Source organism: Diceros bicornis, chromosome 19 (assembly GCF_020826845.1).
Source record: "Diceros bicornis minor isolate mBicDic1 chromosome 19, mDicBic1.mat.cur, whole genome shotgun sequence".
NCBI lineage: Eukaryota > Metazoa > Chordata > Mammalia > Perissodactyla > Rhinocerotidae > Diceros > Diceros bicornis.
In genome coordinates this window covers 46,227,209-46,248,528 of record NC_080758.1, presented here as the reverse complement: position 1 = coordinate 46,248,528, position 21,320 = coordinate 46,227,209, and the positions used below count along the sequence as shown (strand labels likewise).

At 45.4% G+C, this 21,320-nt stretch overlaps 1 protein-coding gene across 1 annotated transcript in view; it reads right to left on the bottom strand.

Moving 5' to 3' along the window:
- The window catches only part of SLC24A3 (solute carrier family 24 member 3), a 476,071-nt gene that overhangs the window by 7,502 nt on the left and 447,249 nt on the right, over positions 1–21,320 (bottom strand). Inside the window, exons 13-15 of the mRNA XM_058563309.1 lie at positions 20,733–20,899; positions 17,703–17,817; positions 16,444–16,556 (exon numbers count right to left, since the gene is read on the bottom strand). Of these exons, the coding sequence (XP_058419292.1) occupies positions 16,444–16,556; positions 17,703–17,817; positions 20,733–20,899 (395 nt within the window). The remainder of the gene's footprint in view (positions 1–16,443; positions 16,557–17,702; positions 17,818–20,732; positions 20,900–21,320) is intronic.

Sequence of the window (21,320 nt, the reverse complement as noted above, 5' to 3'; positions counted from 1 at the left end):
ACACTCAGAAACCCTTTTGAGTTCTTAATTTTCAACACTGCATGAATTCTTCTAACAGTGCGGCCAACGCATCCCCGGCCCAAGTCACACCCTCTGAGCTCCAGGGTTGAATTCTTGTCAGCAACAAGAACTGAGTAAAGTGACTTCCTGCCCTTGAGAAACCACAGCCAGAGAGAGCAGAGCTCCAATCAGGAAACCTCTCTTTGGCCAAGCCTTTCAAAATGACTCACGTTAAACTAAAGCCTTGGAAACTTACTCTTCTTACATTCACATAAACTCTCAAAGAATGATGCTGCTGAAATTCTAAATCTGGCTCTGAAGACTGAAGACAACTAACTTTCATGTTTTTTTTGAGTATTTTCCACTTTTTCACCTTTTTCTCTGCAGCTTCCTTTGGTAATGGATTACCACATGCACCCAGGGAGTATTTTTGTTTTTTTCATTGTGAATTAGAGACCTGGGCTCTTGAAGCCTGTACTGATTCCTTGCTGTCTGACCCCACACTTCCACACAGACATGACAGTCAGGAATTAGGGTTCCTTTGGTTGCCTCTGGTCCAACCTGAATGCCTCCCCAGCCACTGGAGATTATGGGTCGTATGGGGCAGGAGCTGGCACACTATGGCCCATGGGCCAAATATGGCCCATCGCCTGTTTTTGTAAATGAATTTTTATTGGAACTCAGCACATTCATTTACAGATTGTCTACAGCTGCTTCAATGCTACAATGGCAGAGTCAAGTAGTTTGACTGAGACTGTATGGCCCACAACACAAAATATTTCCTCTCTGGCTCTTTCTGGAAAAAGTTTGCTGAACCCTGGTTTAGGGCACGGGCTCCACACCCAGCTTCCTGGGTTCTGAATCCCTGCTTGGTCACTTGCTTGCTGTATAATCATGGACAAGCAATTTCCCCAAACCTCAATTTTCTGATGTGTAAAATGGGGATAACACAGTTCCCACCATACGGGGTGGTTGTGAGAATTCACTGAATTCATCCACGTTAAGCTTCAGCAGGATCCAGTGTATAGTAGGTTCTCAATAAGTCTGGGCCATTTTTCTCCTCCCACTCCTGAGCTGTCTCGGCCCACCTCCCTGGTACTTGGATGCTGCTTTTATAAACTCATCACCCGGCAGCTCTCTGTCAATGCCTCAGTAGATGACAAACATCACGAGGCCGGGGGCCACATCTGACTTTATCCTCCGCCTGGCACAGGGCTGAGCACAGACCCCATGCTTAATACATAAGTAATCGATGAATGGATAACGAATGCCCTTGAGGTAGCCTTTTGCATGTGGTTTACAAAAACTACAGAAATAGTGTTTCTGTGGGGCAGGTTGCACTGGTCAGAGAGAGGATGGAAGCCGAGAGACCCTGGGTGCCACTCCTGGATGATGTTCCAGAAGCAATGCAATCCCTGCCCAACGTTCCCTGTCTCCCTTCCCCACTTTTTTATGTGTGTATACCTTTTTTTCTCACCCAACATTTTATTATGAAAGTTTTCAAGCATTCTGAAAAGTTGAAGGAATTATACCCTCTTATTTTTTAATGATCTTCAACATAAGCGGCGGATACTAGTACACCTCACCCCAACACTTCAGCTGGCCTCTCATTAAACAGGGTTCAGTGTAGTTCACAGGTTTTTTATTTTTAGATGTGATTTCCTTATGGTGAAATGCAAAAATCATAATTGCACCATTCAATGTGTCTTGAGAAATGCATACACTGGTACTGTAACCCAAACTGTAGTCATGACACAGAGCACATCCATCCCCCAGAAAGTTCTCATGTGCCCAGGGTCCCTGTCAGTCTCACCCAAGGCAGTCACTGCTCTAAGCTTCTCCTCCACAGGTTGGTTTAGCCTGTCGTAGAAACTTCATATAAACGGAATCCTACAGTGTGCATAAAAGCCAGGATTCTTTGACTCGGCATAATTTTTTATGATTCCTTTGTGTTTTTCATTGCGTCAAGAGCTCATTTCTTTTTATAAAACATAAACATACCACGGTTTGTTTAATTATTGATCTGTTGACGGACATCTGGCTGCTTTCAATTTGTGGCTATAGGTATGTATTGATTTTACAATTCATGAACAAAATGAAGAGAGACCTACAATGGTCCCTCCTGAAGGTAGCCAGGGACTCCACTGAGGCCCTCAAATGCACTCTCTCACATCCTATCATTCCCCTCTCTGTAGCTGGGCACCCTCTCCAAACTGGAGGATTCACCTTTCCAGCCTTAGCACACCTCTGTCTCCCCTTCAGTCTAGGCAGATGGGACACTCACCTCCTTCGGATCTCTACTCTGTCCATCCTTCCCTAAGTCCTTACACCTCTTCCAAGTTCACTGGGCCCTTGCTGGCCCTATCATCCATCTGAGGCTGATCTCTTCCTGACTTTGCCTGGGTTCTGTTCTGACCTCCCCAGCTAACTTCCCCCTGGCTCCACAAACTGTACATTTTAATGAGCATGTGCTGGGATGCTGGGCATGCACGTGCAAGTATGTGCGTGCGTGCGTGTCTGTGTGTGTGTGTGTCTTGGAGGCAGTGAGAGCTGGGTGGGGAGACTGACCACAGTGAGGTTTGGCTTTAAGCTGATCTATTTTTTTTTTAATTATTATTATTATTATGATTTTGCTGGGAAATATTCACCCTGAGCTAACATCTGTTGCCAATCTTCCTCTTTTTTTTTGTTTCTTTTCCTTCCCAAAGCCCCAGTAGATAGTTGTATATTCTAATTGCAAGTCCTTCTAATTCTTGTATGCGAGCTGCTGCCATAGCATGACTACTGACAGACGAGTGGTGTAGTTCCATGCCTGGGAACTGAACCCAGGCCGCCGAGGTGGAGCGCGCTGAACTTTAACCACTAGGCCATCAGGGCTGGCTCCAAGCTGATCTTTTTTGTGTGTGTGTGTGAGGAAGATTGGTCCTGAGCTAACATCTGTTACCAGTCTTCCTCTTTTTGTTGAGGAAGATTGGCCCTGAGCTAACATCCGTGTCCATCTTCCTCTATGTTTTTGTACGTGGGATGCCACCTCAGCGTGGCTTGATTAGTGGTTTGTAGGTCTGTGCCCAGGATCCAAACCTGGGAATCCTGGGCCACCGAAGTGGAGCTCATGAACTTAACCACTACACCACTGGGTTGGCCCTCTAAGCTGATGTTTTTTTGGTGAGGAAGATTAGCCCTGAGCTGACATCTATTGCCAATCCTCCTGTTTTTACTGAGGAAGATTGGCCCTGAGCTAACATCTGTGCCCACTTTCCTCTACTTTATATGTGGGACATCTGCCACAATGGCTTGATAAGCGGTGCATAGGTCCGCACCCGGGATCCGAACCTGCAAACCCCGGGCCACCAAAGCAGAGTGCGCGAACTCAACCACTAAGCCACTGGGCTGGCCCCTAAGCTGATCTTTTTAAGCAACAAAGTAAGAGAGCACCAAAAATTTTTTAAAAAATTGAAGCATAATTTGCATACAGTAAAATGCACAGATCTCAAGTGTACTATTGGATAGGTTTTGATAAATGCATGTGCCCATATAACCCACATCTCAACGGGAATATAAAACATTTCCATCATCCCAAAAAGTTTCCCTGAAGGTAGAAAATCCAAAACTAGTTTCTTGGAGCGTGCCAAGCCAGAAAATAGCACAGACCCTTCTCATCTCTGGACTACCTTTGAAAAGCCTTTGAGCTTCAATCGTGCACAGTGCACAGTGTTGATCCAAACAATTGTTTCCCTGCTCCCTGCCTCACAGATGCACAGCCCACTAACTGCAAATGCAGAACATCTCTGTGGCAATGCCTGTCTGAGAGCATGCAGGGCACAACTTGGATTGTTCAGCTCTGACATTTAACATTGTTTTTATTCCTTGCCTTCAAAAATATGCATTTCCATTCTCCAATTCTCTCTTGGCAGTTGTTGCAGAGGAAACGGAAGGCTGGCTGGTTCCAAAGTCAACAGGAATTTAGCCCACAATGAATATACATTTTTTAGTATAGACGCGCACACACAGATCCTTTCATACCCACTTTCACGTAGGCATGCATTTCACAAAACAATTCCCTGAGTCCTACAAAGTTTGTTTGGGGATCCAAAAACACCAGCCTCAAAGATTCTGACCCCCTCATATTTCATTTTAAAATCTCTCTATGGTTTGAGGTCAGCTCCACTCAACTAGTGAATTCTTTTAAGAAAAACAAGAAGCCCGTGGATTTTTGCTAATTTATTTATAACTTGGAACACATGTTGTGTGTCGCTTTGCATTTTCTGATTTGGGTAATCTGAACACTTGTTTGGGTGTGGGTTCCAAATGGATGTGTCTAGCCTTGACTTTATGTTGTAGAATATCACTGGGTGGGAATCTCTTTCCTCAAACAATTAAATGAGGTAAGAAAGTGAACAAGACTACAGAAAAGAAGCACTTTAACGGGAGCTGGTGCCGAAGTCCTTTCGCTTCCAGACTGCTCTCACAAACACAGGGTTGCACTGAATTCTAGTGGTAGCTCAGCGAGCTAAGTGGGGTGGGGTTTGTTTTCCCCATGTAAAGATGAGACAACTGGGGCTTAGGGAAGTTAAGACTTAGCCAAGGTAAGACTCTGGTCACCAATTCCAATTTGCGTGTGTGGGTCTCCCTGCCACATCCAAGCAATTCTGTGACACCAGGTGGGTGTCTCACACAGTGCCTGAAATCTAACGGTCAAGATTCACCTTAAAGGGATTGGGTGCTGTCACTGTAGCTCCCAGGAGCTCTGTTAGGACAACTTCGAAAAGTATCATTCATTAAGATGTCACCAAACTATTTCCAAGTTACCTAGCCAGGTCCTGTGGGAATAGTGTGTAGACTGGCCCTGGCAGTGGCATTCTGGTATTCTGGTGATTTCTGTGTTGTCAATACTCCCACCATGGTCAACTGCAAGCTACCAACGTGGCCTCACTGAAGGTGGGGTTAGGAAGAGCTGTGCTCCAGTGCCCCACTGTCCCTTTGGGTTTGGGCAGGGGTTTCCAGAAAAAGGGAAAACTGATCCTGGCAGTTGGAACAGTGTGCAGGTATTGGGAACCTGATTTGGGAATGCTTGCTAAAAAAGGTGAGAAGGAAAGACGTGGAAAGGATCAAGAACTGAGTGGTTCATTGATTCATTCTACACAGGCCCTCTGCTGGGTGCCGGAGAGCATTAGTTGAGTAAAATCCAGTTCCTGCCCTCAGTTGGAGAGTTGGGGAGACACACACATCGGAGATGACAGTCCCCTGTGATTCTAGAAGTAGTAAATTTGGCTGGGGGTAGGCTTCTTAGAGGAGGTGATGGTTGGCTGACACAGCTGAACTTAGAAGAAGGACCTTGGAAAAAGCCCTGCTATACTTGGCCACTCCATCCTTCCTGAAACATTTTTCTGGTCCCATGTTCTTCTGATTCTGCTCGTCTCTGGTTGACCATGCCTCAATCTCCTTCACTGGATGGTTTTTTTCCCTACTTGACATCAGGATATGATTCTGGGCTTTTTTCTCGATCTACATTTACTTCCTTTATGAGCTTTCTGCTTTAAAACCCATATTAATGCTACTGACTGCCAAGTTTATACCTGCAACTAGACTTTGCCTCTGAACTTCAGACACATTTATTCATTCCATTGCCTACTTGACCTCTCCACCTGGATGACCCCCAGACATATCAAACTTAATCTGTCCTAATTGGAACCCTTGATGTTTCCTACTAAATATGTTCCCCACCCCCATGTGGTCATCCCCATCTCCATGAATGGCACCACAATACACTTAGTTGCTTGTGGAAATTAATAAACAGAAACCTCATCAAATTGGAGTCAGGAGGCCAAAAGGGGAGCTCTCACATCCTCTGTCAATAGCAGAGTCCAACAGGAAGAAGAAAGACATCTCTTCTTGACCAGCAAGAAGCTCAGCCAATGAGAGGCTGTCACAACTCAGCCACTGAAAAGCCACTACACATTGAACTCGCAGTTCCTCCAACAGACTCTTTGTTTACAATAGTGCTCCCATCTGCTTCTTCCCCTCTATAAGAGTTTCTCCTCCTCTTGTTGTGTGTGTGTGGGGGGGGCTGGGGGGTGGTGGTGGTGGGGGGCAGACGACTTGCACATGGCCTGCCATGGTTGCAGACCCTGAATTGCAATTCCTTGCTGATCCTGAATAAACCCATTTTTGCTGGAGAAATAACTAGCTATCTATTTGTTTAAGGTCAACATGCTCAAGCAAAGAACTGGAAGTTACCTTTGATTTTTCTCTTTCTGGTATCTCCTCCAAGCATCCATCAGAAAATCTTATCAATTCTTCCTTAATAATCTCTTTTTCTCCCCCACTACACTCCTACCACATTGCCACACATTGCCATCATCTCTTGTCACCAGCTCCCTGACTTGTCTCCTCTCTTCCTTGCCTTCTTCTAGGCATTTCCAAACAGTATCAAATATCTTAAAATGTAAAATGAATCATGCCATTGTTTAGCTAAAATCCTCAATGGCAGTTAGAACACAATCCAAACTTTTCACAATGGCCAACAAAATCTTGGATGACCAGGTGCTTGTCTTGTCCCAGCTCACCTCCCCATTAACAGATGTTTAGGGGCTGCTGTTAAATCAATCACCGGGGCCTGCTGGTTCTTTTCCTGCAGTCTCTTGCTTTGCCTTCCATGTTCTCCAGCTTTACTGCTATTACTGAGGCAGAGTGAATCGCTGGTCTCAATTTCCCACCCCGTACTAGGGTTATATGCCCACCTCCTTTCCATAGATTCATGGTGGGCAGAGGTATTTCTCTGCCTCTGGATTTGGGTTTGGCTATGTGATATGCTTTGGCTAATGGGATATTAGTGGACTTAACACAGGTTTGAAATGTATTTCCTGCTTGGCTCCCAGTAATCTCAGATTCTCAGAAGAAGTATCACTTCCTCACAAGCATTCCATGTCTCCTACCCCTGCCACACACTGCACAACTCCTGCACAACCAGCCCGCAGGAGAGCAAGCATCACACTTTGTTTTGGAATTGCTTCTGCAATTGTCTCCTTCCAGGGGCACAGGATGATGTCTGTCTTGCTCTCTGAGGCATCCCCAATGACGGTTATCAGTTTAGCACACAGTAAGGGTTCAATGAATGTTTGATCAGAGAGAGAATGAACTGAAGGTGTGGGGTAAGAAGGTTTCTGATCACTTTTTATTTTTACCTCTGCAGATTCTGGAGTCAGGTGGGCTCTTGCTCAGAAAAAGAAAAATACAGACTCTCTTTCTCCCCCTGTTACTTCTCAGATTTATTTTGCACCTCTAAGCCCTAGCTCAGGAATCAGAGTTTTGTCCTGGCTTCCTGGAGCCTGCCTGGTGACTGTCTTAGCTCTGTTAGAGCATGTGGAACAGAAGTTCATCGCGAAAATGGGACAGGAAGTCCTAATTTTCCAAACTTTGACTTTTAGAAATATTTTTTATTTTGGGACTTAGGTGGCTAGCTGGCTTCTGAGCAAGCCACAAGTGCTAGGAAATGTCAAAATCTGTAAAACTGCATTCATTCCTCGCTGTCAAATGCCTGAACCTAATACCATGCACAAAACAGCTGTCTTGATGGTAATTATCCAATAATTATGACTTGGGAATCCCACCTAGTCAAGATGGAAAAATTGCTTCAGAATTGTCAGCAGGTCCCTTGCGAGGGCAGGAGAGGCCATTAAACCCACACAGCTTCTCAGTTCTGATGTCAGAGTGCAGATAGATGTCATGGGGTTACCGCTATGCTAAATGGAAGGAGGCCCCTCAGTGTTCTTCCGGAAATGAAGCTTCTCTCTGGGGAAAAGCTGGAGGTGGAGAAGAGGGAAGATAAAAATGCTTGTGGCAAATAAGCCCCTAAGTTTGCTTTTCCATGAACCTGGAACTATTTTTCCAAGTGACTTCTCCATCTTGGCATAAGGTTACACAGTGATGCCCCTGAAATGTGGCTGGGTGTGGAGGGCTGGCTACTGGAGGGCCCAATGAAAGCCAGGGAAGGACCCGGGGACTGAATAAATGGGTAATCCTCATGGAAGGATCCAGAATGGTTTGTCCAACCCTCAGTCAGAAACTCACTGTAGACATATAACTTCCCGAGGGCAGCAAGGATTTTAGCTGCCACAACGTCTGTGGGACTTTGAGAATCTGGGGGTCAGGAGTTCTCTTCTCTTCCAGGTCCTTCTCTTTTTACATAAAGCTGAAGAGCTCACCTTGGCCTTAATAAGCAGACCCTGTCTTCTCTTCCAGCAAAGATTCAAACTCAGGGATGGATCTGGTCTAAAATTCCACCCCACTGAGGACCCTCATGCTCCTGTGCCCCCAAGCATGCATGACAGCCTTTTGGCAATAGGACCCTCCCTCCCACTTTGATCTCTGATGTTTAGGGGAGAGGAAAAAAACCTCACTGTCATCTCTCTGCCTCTTTCTGGCTGTGCAATTTAACCTCTCTGGGCCTTGGCTTCCTGATCTGCATAAGGGGACTTAGAACAGTTGTGTACTTGTGACCCCTGCCCACCTCACTCCCTCTGCCCTGGCTTTCCTTCTGTTCTCAGACACAGCCCACCTCAGTGTCTCTGCACTTGCAGTTCCCTCTTTCTAGAATGCTCCCCCTGCCCTCCACACACCCAACTCTGTCTTGTCATTCACACTTAGCATAGAACCTACCTCCTTGTCCATCTAATCCAGAGTGACACATGCCCCCCATTCTCTATCATGTCATGGTCTCATTGTCTTTAGAAGGCTTTTGTTCTCTAAGTTAGCACATTCATGTGCTTGTCACTCATGGATTGTCTGTCCCCCCACCTGATGCACTCTCTACCAGGAATGGCCTAGTCTACCTGGTTCATTTTGTTTTCCCAGCACCTCACCAAGTTCCTGGCACACAGTAGGTGCACAATAAGCATTGGTTGAAGAAATAATCCTTGCTTTATTTAGCTGCTGTCAGGATTAGATGAGACCATGTGTGCATGGTGTCCCTAGAGTGCCTGGCACATAGTAGGTCCTCAATGAATGTTAAGCTATACTTATTAGTTTTGTTTGTCCTCTGCTCTTTTCTCAGGTCAGCTTATTCCTTCATTCTGCTCTGTTCATATGTCTTCCTCCCCAGGTAAGGTGACGCTAACGGGAAAGTTAGGATCCATCCATCCATCCATCCAACAAATGTTTGTTGAGCACATTCTAAGTACCAGGCGCTGTCCTAGGCACAGAGGAAACAATAAATGCTTAAGATTGGCACAGTTCCTGCCCTCAGGGAGATCACCTCTCCAGGGGAGACTCAGACAAAGGGGCAAAGGTAAGCTTTGATGGGAGCTGCTGAAAAACACAGGAGCAACAACTGACCCAAGCTTGGGAGATCACCCCAAGCTGACATCCAAGCTGACAGCTGAAGGATGAGCTGGAATAGAGACAACAGGAGCCCCTGGTAGGGGCCCCTTTACCCTCTGTGAGGTGGTTTGGTTCCAGAGGGCCATTTTCTGGGACCCCTGGCTTCCAGGAAAATCAAAAGACACAGCTTGGTTGGGCCAAATACTGGGCCACTACTTTGGTCTACCATTACTAGGCAAAGAGATAGTCCGTACAAGTAAAGTTTCCCAGAAAATTAAAGTCCACCTCTCTCTGTGTCAGTACCTTAACTGTTTTTGATTAAAAAATTTCATTCTTAACTTTTTCTTGATGACTCAGAATCACCAGCATGAATATAAATTATTTAACTGGGCTGAAATTTGGCAAAGCTCTCAGGAGCTATTCATGGATGAGAGATTGCTCACCCCTACGACTGTTCACATGCAAAAGAATGAAGTTGGACCCCTACCTCACACCACATACAAAAAGAAATCTTGATTTCCCTGGGGTTCATGAACTGTTTATAGATTATATTACTGAATTTATGCTTTCAGGAGAAAGGCCTACACTGGATGTTTGCATTCCTGGAATAAAATGAAGATCTGGCACTAGTTGCAGAAATAGTAGCATTTGGATGAAAATGCAACATGACACATCTTTCTCAAGCCTTCTCAACCAAAAGTCTCCCCCAAGAACACTCTCCTGTGTGCCATGGCTGTTGATCATAGAAGTGGCCTGTTTCTTCTCCTGCATTTTACCCTCCACTTCAAGGATAAAGGCGATCCTCACCCACAGGATTAGATGTGCTCCTTGTACAATTCCAGCAAAGTGACCAGAGTGACCCAATTATGTCGTCTATAGGTGGAAAACATGAATTTGGGCCAAATAGCTCATAGCGCCTGAGTTTCTGTATTCGTGATGTCACCCGGTCACTAGAATTTGGGACCTGAAAAGGCTATGTTTTCATGGCTGTGAATGTTACTGATATGAGAATTATGTTTAATTTTCTGTTCTCTAAAGAGTGTCGGGAGAATGTGAGAAGGAGAGGAAGGAGGGCAGATCATTAGGGGTTTGTTTATGGCAGACCACGTGCCTAGTTGAGTTGGAATCTCAGGCCTGATATCCATTTTCAGTCAGGAAGATTTCAAAGCTGGTAAGAGGAACTGTTTTACTTCCAAGATGAGCTCTGAGTTTTGTTTTTGAAAGTTTTTATTTCACCTTCCACGATTGTAACCTGTAATCCCAGGAAAGAAAAAATAAACGTGATAAATCTTAGAGATACTGGAAGAATTTGCATCCCCTGCTCCTGCCTGTCCATCTCTCCCTGGAGAGAGTCAATGTGGTAAAAATCTATTATTCATGGATTGATTTTCCAGGTTATTTAGAGCACAGTTTCTTTTCCTCTTTTTACTGCCTGCTTTTTAGCCATCATACTCTAGTCTTCACCAGAGGAGACAGAAAGCAATTGGAGTTCACATAGGTCTGAATTTTACTTCTTCATAACTTTGATAAGAGGTAAGTGGGAAAGTAAGACAAACAGAGGAATAAACCAGGTGAACTGTTGATGAACTCAACAGATCCATGCTTGAGCTGGGTTACCGGGCACAGAAGCCAGGCAGTCTGGATATAAAGATGGACCAGGGAATGAAATGAGAGACAGAACATTGCATTTAGAAGTGCTAGAGCCTTTGGAGGGAGGGATAAGACACTAAGACCGAGTATGACCAAGTAGCAACTGAGGGTCACTAGTCGTGCTTCCTTAGGAAGTCAGGTCGTGCTCACTGCAGGGCCTTTGCTCAAGCAGAATATGGAGGTTTGAGGCCTGAGCTGAATTGGGTGATAACAAGGGGAGGCAATGATACAACAAGTAATCTCCTTTCTCCACCCTTTGCTCATGCAGCATTCTGTCTCCCCTGAAAAATAAATGTTAAACCAAATTTTTTTTAAAAATATCGGTTTGAGGGGGCACCAAAGTATTAGCCTACCTATGTCCTCATGTCTCAGTTTGGACCTGAAACTTCCCTCTAACTCATGAAAGGCAACTGTTGATGAAAGCTAATGCCGTGGAAGATCTAATCATGGGCTCCATCTATTCAATGCTTCTTTCGTGTCTCAAGTAGGTACACGCCCCGTACTGTGTGCCATGAGAAAGCTCACCCTCACAGAGCTTCCTGTGGTCAAAATATGAGAGTAAAGCCTGTGTTAAATAAAAAAAAAGAACACGAGGGTGCCATAAAGCTGCGGCCTAAATCTCAGGAATGAAATTAGGGCAAATTAAACTGTAAGGAATATTGTCATTTTGAAAAATAACTAGGCAGGTGTAAAGAGCTTCAAAGTGTTCATATTCTATATAACAGTTCCAATTCTGGGAAGTGATCAAAAGAAATAACCTCAACTGTAAATATAGTTTTAGGTACCATTTTTACAGATCTCTAAAATCTATAAGATTGATGTATAAAGATGTCTGTGGCATCATTTATAACAGTGAAAATCTTGAAACAACATAAGTGTCCAACAGCAGCAGCATGATTAAGTAAATTTTGGCATAACTAGAATATTAGGTTGCTTTAAAGATGTTTCTAATGAGATTTAAAGGAAAATGTGTTTGATATAAGAAGTATAAAAAGCAATGTACAAAATTGTACAGTGTGGTCTCAGCTATGTAAGCCAACCCAGAAAGAGAAAAATATGCCGAAATTTTACAATTAATATCAATTTAACAACTGATATCTATGGATTGGACTATGTATGATTTTTATTTCATCCTCTAAAGCTGCAGCATCTTATGGGACAAGCCACATGTGGCTACTTAAATTTAAATTAATTAAAATAAAATTAAAATTAAAAATTCAGGTCTTCACTTGTACCAGCCACATTTCAAGCATTTAAAAGTCTCATGTAGCTAGTGGCTACTGTACTTGACAGTACAGCTATAGAGCGTTTCCATCATTACAGAAAGTTCTACTGAGCAGCCACTGCTCCAGAGTTTTCTCCAATTAGAGTTTCTCTAATTTTTGATGAAGACCATTAGCTATTTTTTAATCAGAATAAAGGAATAAAAAAGTAAAGGTTAGATTAGTTGACTGTTTGAGGAATGGCAGAACAGAATCAAAGTGACTTGTATTTTAAGGAAGCAGCAAGACTTCAATGAGAGAGATGAAACACAATCAATAATACTGCTCTCAGCTTGAGTACAGGAAAGATGTGTTACCGGAAGGGGGACTGTCCACATGTGACCCAGAGAAAGGAGCTCAAAGAGGCAGGACTGGGCCAGCTCTGGGAGCCCAGTGGTTAAGTTTGGCGTGCTCTGCTTCGGCGGCCTAGGTTTGGCTCCTGGGCGCGGACCTATACCACTTGTCTGGCAGTGGCCACGTTGTGGCGGTGGCTCACATACAAAAAGAGAAAGATTGGCAGCAGATTTTAGCTCAGGGTGAATCTTCCTCAGCAAAAAAAAACAAAAAAGAGGCAGGATTGGTCAACATGTCCCTGTAGAGTTGGGGGCATGGAGCCCCCTCAACCCGAGTGCTCTGGTCCATGTGTAGAGACATAAACCCTACAATATGGGTGGATGTCTCAGACAATAGCAGCCCCACAGCCACAGTAAAAGATTATCCAGCAAACCCTCTTGTTTGGATTCCACTCTCAACCAGACACCCCAGAGTGTAGAGACTGCTGGTGTTGTTTCACATCTGCATCTTCTCTCTTTTCTGGACACACAGCTAAACTAATGTCCTGGATCCCTCTTGCAGCTAGGTGCGGAACGTGTGACTTATCCGGAAAATGGGTGGGAGCAGACGGGCCAAACACCACCTCTAGGCCTCATCAAAAAATGATCTGCATCATCTTCCATGCCCTTGCTTTCTGAGTCGCTATTAGAGAAGGACTCCAAGATGGTAGAGTCACACAATGGAATAAGCCCCAATCCCTGAGTTTCTGCTTGAAGAGCCCATGGGAGCTGCCAGAATGGAAACATCTGCAGTCAATTTTGAGCAAGAAATAAACCTTGGTTAGGCTACCTCAGTGAGATTTTTGGTGGTGTTCGTGATATAGTAGTAGAGATTCTTATTCTGACAAATAAAGTTCTATTATTTTGACCTTCTGTGCAGGTGTTAATGCAGCAGGCCTGGTTACTTTATCCTGGCGTGCCTCCAGGGGACCCAAGATTGACCCTTGGCCAATCCTCGAGAATGTGGCCCTTAGAATGTTCTTTATGCTACTGAGCAATGATGTTGTGTTGTACTCTGGAAGCAATGGGGCATGCTGGACCAGCTGGTCAGGATTGTTTAGCAAGATTTATTATGTATATCTGGTGTCTGTGCTAGGATTCTGAGTTTTGTTATCATCGCTGTTCACGTATCAGGAATGTGTCTACCTGACCAGCCCTCTGTAAGAGCCTCAGACCCCAGTGGACTTCCCTGGACAGAGACATCTTGCACATGTCCCTATAGTGTGCTGCTAGAGAGAAAGCATGACCTGTGTGACCGGGTGGGACAGGACTTGGAAGCCTGCATCTGACCTCTCTGGACTTCTCCTGATGCATTTCATTTTCCTGCTGCTTTTACTCCATACCCTTTGTTAATAAATCTTAGCCATGAATATAACCTGCTCTTGAGTCCTGTGAGTAATCCTGGTGAGTCAATGAACTTGAGGTGGTCACGGAGCTCCTAAAATACCTCCTACAAAAGATCTTTCTCCAGGAAAATAGCACGAATTGTCCAGAATAAGTATGCTTTCTGCCTGGCACGTGCATATCTTACTACTGTCTGTTGCTATTCTGGCATAAATATCAAACTTGTGAATTTGGTTGATGTGAGTCCATTCACGAGATCCTGACGGACACCGATCTCACTCTTTGGCCTACAGAATTTAGGAAGATTATCTGGAATCCTGTGACCACCCAATGGATAATGCCCTTTCAGTGGCCAACTTGGATGACATTTCTTCAGTGTCTCTCTTACGTGCATCACTGAACATGTAATAAGATGGAGTAAGTTCACAGATTCAGGACAAGGGCTGTGAGTGAGACAGAAACAAGAGCTGTGAAGAGAGACCCTATTTGGTGGTGGTGGTGGTGGTGAGGTCCAGAAAGGAATCTTGAATGAAGTGACAATTGAGACAGACCTGGGAGAAGGGACATTTCAAATGGGAAGAGGGATGGAGAATGTATGCACTTGAGGCAGAGGAGTCTGCAGGAGAGACAGCAGCAGGGCACCCTTAGGGGCAGTGCGTCTGAGGAGCGCCAGCCTGGCTCTGTGCAACGTCTGAGACAGCGGGTAGTCAGGGAGGTATGACGTTTAGGGTGCATTGTTGGGGGACCATTGAAGGACCTGCCTCTCTGGTGAGTATCTGTTTACTTTACAATTAGCCAAGGCTAAGTGGTCCTTATTTCTGGGCTTAGGGCCCAGCATTAAAACTCATGCTGCTGCATTTCTCACAAAAGTTATTAAAAACATCATTTTCTAAATCCATATAAGTTTTGAATGCCATCATATTTTATTAATTGTCAAATAAGCACCCACATGATCTGGCCTGCCTACCCCCCCCACCCCAACTGCATCTCAACCATGCGCCCTCGTGCTCACTCTGCTGCAGAGTGGACTTTGTTCTGTCTCACCAACAAGTATATTTTTGCCTCAGGGCCTTTTCACTGGCTGTTCCTTTTGCCTGGAATGCTTTTGCTCCGCCCTACCCCAATTTCCCCATGGCTGGTTCTTTCTAGTTATTCAGATTTCAACTCATAGTCACCTCCTGCAAGCAGCTTTCTCAGACCCCCCCCCCCAATGGAAGTAATGTGGCTCATTTTTACCATGTCATTGCCCAATTTCATAGACAACAGAGATGAGATCTCCACTCCTTAGAACACATTATGCTTCCTTCCATCTCCTTGTGCTTATCTTTATCCTCTGATGAAATCTCTCAGCCAACAGGTAACTTCACATGAACCAAAACCATGTGGCCTTTCTGTATGGATTTCAATTTCATTGCAACCAGCTGGATACACTTTCCCTAGTTGAAACAGCCATTAATCAAGCAACTCCGAAGACAACTATCTTTTCATAAAATGAGCTACAATATTTTCTGCAGAATATACAATTACTTACAATATACTATACAGATAGACTAAAATCACGCTCAGTAATACATTTAGAGAAGCATCCAGCAAAAACTTCAGAGGCACAATACTGTTTTCTTCCAGACACAGGAAGAAATCTCTAATTGTAGTTTCTTCCTCAGTCTTTGGACAGTGTCTGTCCAGAATGGCAGAAGTTTCCATTAGCAGGGGAGGAACATTTTGGCGAGTTAGGAAAGAGCATTGCAGCCTACCTGGACCCACCTGTGTCACCTACCTGCAAATTCGCCTAAAGTCACAATCAGCATAACCTTGTGAAATAGCACGGAGGCCATTATTACAGCAGGGTCTGACTGTCACCAGTGCCCAGGCAGAGAGGGCATCTTGTATTTTTGTGTCCCTTCCTTCATGAATAAAAATGTTTCACATGCAGAACAAATATACTACAGCAGGGGTTGGCAAATTATGGCCCATGGACCAAATCTGGCCCATGACCTATTTTTGCACAGCCCATGAGCTAAGAATGGTTTTTATATCTTTAAATGGTTGAAAAGAATCAAAGGAATCATAATATATCATGACATGTGAAAATTATATGAAATTCAAATTTCAGTTTCTATAAATAAAGTCGCACGGAAACAGCCATGCTCACTTACGTATCGTCTCTGGCTGTTTTCAGCCCACAACCACAGAGTTGAGTAGTTGTGACAGAGACTGTCTGGCCCACATAGCCCATCTGGCCCTTTACAGAAAAAGTTTGCCAACCCTGCTCTGGAGTCCTGAATGTCCTCACAAGCCTGACTCTGGAAGGACTTTGATGAGGAGAATTTGTTTCCCCCTCAGTTACAGAAAAAGTTTGCCAACCCTGCTCTGGAGTCCTGAATGTCCTCACAAGCCTGACTTTGGAAAGACTTTGACGAGGAGAATTTGTTTCCCCCTCAGTATCAGTATTTCCACACCTCCTTGCCGTGAGACAAGTGGCCAAGGCCACTAAAAACAGAGTCCGTGTAGCCCTGGGTTTAAAGAGACCCACTTACGTAGGATCCATAATCCACAGCCAGGGTCTGCAGGGCCCAGGGGAGACCAAGGCCGATGAGGATGTCAAACACGTTGCTCCCGATGGAGTTGGACACTGCCATGTCCCCCATGCCTGCAAGGAAAGAGGTCACTCGAGTGAGGGAGGTGATCTCAGGGGACTGCAGGGCCCACGAAGGACTCCCCCAAGCCTTTGGTCTGACAGCCAGAGACGCAGCTGGCAGGTCTGCTAGCTCACATATTTGCTTCTCTCCTAGGCCATCACTGTAGAATGACACTGGTTGTAAAAACACATAGTCAATACATTGTATTTTCAGTAGAAAAGAATAGAATAAAATGCACATTCTATTGAACTATTGACCTTTACTTCAAATATGATCACTGGCTTAATGCAAGTGATTCAGAAAACCAAATATAGTTGCAAAAATTCTGAAACATTCTTATAGAAAGGAATAAACTTGACAGTTCTATAAAGCGCTCATGAACTCACCAACCTATGGTATCATCTCCCAACTGCTCTACACTGTATTCAATTCTCCTTCCAAATAATTGAGCACTCCTAAGAAAAATAATGTAACCAGTAGAATTTTGTGAGGACTTCTAGAGGATACTGTGCTAAGTGTTGTAGCTAAATTGTGTGTTAAAAACAATTCCCTCTAGCACAAATCAGGCATATAAATTAGAGTGGCTGTGGGGAAGGGAGAGTATGGCCATCTGGGGGGCGTCCTCCTGGAAACAAACTGTGAGCTTGATTTTGAAGTAGGGAAGGGTCGGTCATACACTGAAGATTGACCTCTGGCAGCCGCCACTTTGAGCTACTGCAGCTGGGTAAACTGTGGGCCACGAGGTCCGTCTTCTCTAAGCCCCAGTTTTCTTATCCATAAAATGGGTTATGGTTGTCCCTACCTCACAGAGTTGTTTAAATTATGTAAGATAACGTGCCTAACCTGCTTTGCTCCGTGTGTGGCACTCAGTAAAGGTGAGCATCCTTATATTTATTACCATTTTTAATGATAGAAGGATGGCAATACAACCTCCAGAAGGGGCCATGGTGCTATCTAGAAAACATCTCTGCCCTTCTCAAGCGTGGACCTTCTGGCTTGTTTCCCTGTTCTGATGCCGGGAAGCCTTTTGACCAACATAGCACTGGAGTCACTCATTGCTCCTTCCAAGCTGGTATTTGGTGCCCGGTAATTGCCACATGGACTCCCAGGTAGGGAGGCCTTCCTCCCCCCCATTCCCAGCCCACTGGAGGCCCCACCTTGTCTGGCCACGATGAGGCTGGCCATGCAGTCGGGTACGCTGGTTCCGGCTGCCAGGAAGGTGATCCCCATGATGACGTCAGGAATCCCCAGCGTGTACCCGATGATGGTGACCTGGAAGCAGCATGACGAGACGGTGAGCTAAGGGCCGACGCCAGCTCTACCTGCCCACGGATCCTCTGACCAAGAAGCCCGCAAGGCTGCAATCTGGGCGGCCCCTGCAGGGGGCAACGTCTGCTCTCTGAATCAATTCAGATGGCGCAGAACGTTTTGTGCAGCCCAGGCCTGCAGGTCAGGGGACCTGGGTGCAGTTATGGAGCCTGTTTTCCAATCAAAGATTGGCCTTTTTCACTTGTTCCTTTCAGGTAAGGCAGGCGGCTTGAGGGAGGGGAAACAGAGTTTCTTGGAAAAAGCAATAGGAAAAGGCAAAAGGGACAGGATATTTGAACTCAGGATGTCCTGGGAAACCCAGAACAGATGGCTGCCATGCTGTGCTGGGATTTTGAGCATCCAAGTCCCGAGATGCATAACGGAAATTTACAAGAAGCGGAAGGGACTGGATTTATACTATCCAGTCTTGTAGGAAAAGCCATAAGCAGCCGTTTCCTTTCCTTTCTTCCTTGAAGCTTGCTAGCGTCTTCCTCGACATCATCTTCCTCACAACAATTGCTCATGTTTATTTAGTACTCAGGCATTGTCCTAAGTGATGTGCGTGGGTTTTAGCTTATTTAATTCTCACAACAACTCTATGGAGTCGGTGCTATTATTATCTCCATTCTCCCAATATGGAAACTGAGGCATTGCCCCAGGCACTTAGGCTAGTAAGTGGCAGAGGGGGCATTCCCACCAGCAGTCAGGCTCATTCGCAGAGGCAGCGCCTGTTTTCATAGCAGGGGTTGAGCCAGAGGGTGGACACAGGGGATGCCTGAGACGTCACTTCCACTTTGTAAATGAGCCCATTCTTGCCCCTGATTTCCAGATGGGAAAACTAAGAGGAAAGCAGTTGGTGAGACAAGATAAGGGAGCCAGTGGCAAAAGAGAGGTAAGTGGAAGAAGAGACCAATTCCCTGTACGTTGGCCCAAGGAGAGGCTAACTCGCAAGAGCTAGAATGGTTAGGTCATTCTGGATGCCACTCGATCTCCCTCACTTTCTATAAAATTACAAGAAATGCAAACCACATGTTGTAAGCAGCAATTTTCCTCATGGTGCCTCCCAGGCCATCGATCGAAAGAGACACCCACACATGAAATCGTGACTTACTCCAAAGGTCACAGTTGCTCCTTCCCCATCCAAAGGTTTGGGGGATGTTAGTTAAATCTGTTGACATGCCTGGCTTGCCTCCTTTCAAACCAGAGACTGTACCTTATTTCTGGGCAGTGCTGACCTGAACTTGGGGTGGCCTCGGTTTCTCTGCCATCCACTCTCCAGGGAGGAAAGTGAGATGCAGAGACACACATTTCTTTTTGTTGTTCTGAGGAACCTTTTGTGAAATGGAGCTACAGCATCCTGGCCAAACCTTGTTTTTCCTTTCTAATCCTCAGCTGGGTCCCTGTAGGAATCTGGTTTGGCTCAGAGGGGCTTGGCCTGGAAAGGAGCCGCTGCCCCCGCTGCCTGCTCTCTGTTATGTTCGTGGTTGAGTCGGGAGGTTTGGGAACCGATTCTCCAGGTGGCTGGGACCAGATCTCTTGCTTCTCCTTGTTTTCTTCCTCACACCCAGACATTTCTCAGGACTTCTCAGAACCTCCACCAGAGCAGGAGGCAAACAGGAGGGTCAACCTCAGATCAGTCTGTTAGTTTGTTTGTGAGTGGACTTTGGAGAAAACCACTGAGCACCTGGAGGTCGCGGATACCAACACTCCTCCCCACACCTGGAACAGAGACGGCAGCCAATGACTATGTCAAATAAAAACGTGAATGAACACAGGACGAGGGAGAAACCCCTGGCTGTAAAATTTGGGTTGAAAAAAAAATATCTGTTTGTCTGTGACGTTGAAGGCAACGGATAATAATGAGTTAATTGTGTCAAGTTTACAAATTTGCTATTACCTCCAAAATCATCTTTTCAGGTCTTTTTTTCAGCTCTTCAGTTTAACTCTCCAGAATTTATATTCCATTTCTGTCCAACATTCAAGCAAGATTAATTTCAATGTGCATAATTTTGTCATGGCTTTTAATATCTGCCCAACTCCAATTCTGATGAATTAGGTTTGCTCCCCAGTTAAAAAGTACGGTCATAAATGGGCACTGCATTCTGATGGCTGCGTTTCCTAAAATAGCTTTGGGGCAGAGGCTCTTCTGAGCCACAGCCCCACAATCAATGCCAATCCCTGAATCATTATTTTAGCTTCAGAAGGGACCCTTGAGCAGTCACCTCCAATGACCCCATTTTCTGGTTGATGAAACTGAGACTCAGATGGGGAAGTGACTCTGATAGATGTGATTGTCACGTCCCACTTCCTCACCCCTTTCCTTCAGGCCTTTGCTGGTGACTCTGCTGTTCTTCCACTCGACTAGGTGGAGTATATTTCCCCTACTCCATTAAGGGTGCACTTGGCTGATGGAATGTGGTGGAAATGATGGTATGTCAGTTCCAAGCCAAGGCCCTAGGAGGCCTCTTGTGTTTCCCCTTGCTCTCTTATATTCCAGTGATCCACTGTGAGAAGAGCATTCCCCAGGTAGGCACTGGTCCAAGGAAAATGAGCAAATGCATGGCATAGACACGAACCCCACCTGCTGCCTGCATCAAACGTAACCATGCTGTAGCTTGAAGCAGAGTGCTTAGCCAGGCAGGTGGGGTTAGTCACTAGGATTAATCAAACCACAGGCAACCTGCAGACATGTGAGCAGGAGAATCCATGCTTGTGATTCTAAACCACTGAGTTTAGGGGTGGTTTGTTATGCAGCTTTTTGCAATAGCTGACGGATAACAGACACTGGGCTGAAACCCCAATGCCTATTCCCCTCTGGGTGAGCGCATTTTTCTCTCTAAAGAGATTTAGCAATGCCATGGGGTCCTCAACACACTCACCATCCACACCATGATGTAGGAGAAGGCTGCAATCCATAGCGTGGAGGAAGCAAATGTCACCATAAACCATTTCTCCCAGCGGGGCTTGTTGCAGTTGGGTACAGTGAAGTATAGGACAAAACTCAGTGGCCAGGTGAACGCCCATTTCACTGTTTCCAGTTTTCCAGCTGGGAAAATAAAAAAGGCAAAAAAAAAAAAGTCAGCTAGCCTCATTTCTCTGCTCCACCAGCCCTCCACATTGCTTTCCCCAGACATTTACATCCTAATTGATGGCCTGTGACATAAACCTTATTATATTGCTCTTTTCCAAAAAGACTCAAATAGCTTTCCACCACCAGCAAAACCTGATGTACTAAACCACTGCCCACCTGCTACTGTGGACTCCGAAATGACAGGATGAGTCACTGCTGAGTATACAGGGCGGGGGTGGGGGTGGGGGTGGGGGGCGGTGATTTGGCAAATGGGGCCAGGTGGGAAAGGATGAGGAAGAGTCTCAGGACACAAAAGGGGGTGTGTGTGAGGCTGGGGGTGGGCGTGAGGGAGGGGAGCTAGGAAGACCACCAGTCTGCCTTTGTTGTCCTCCCGATA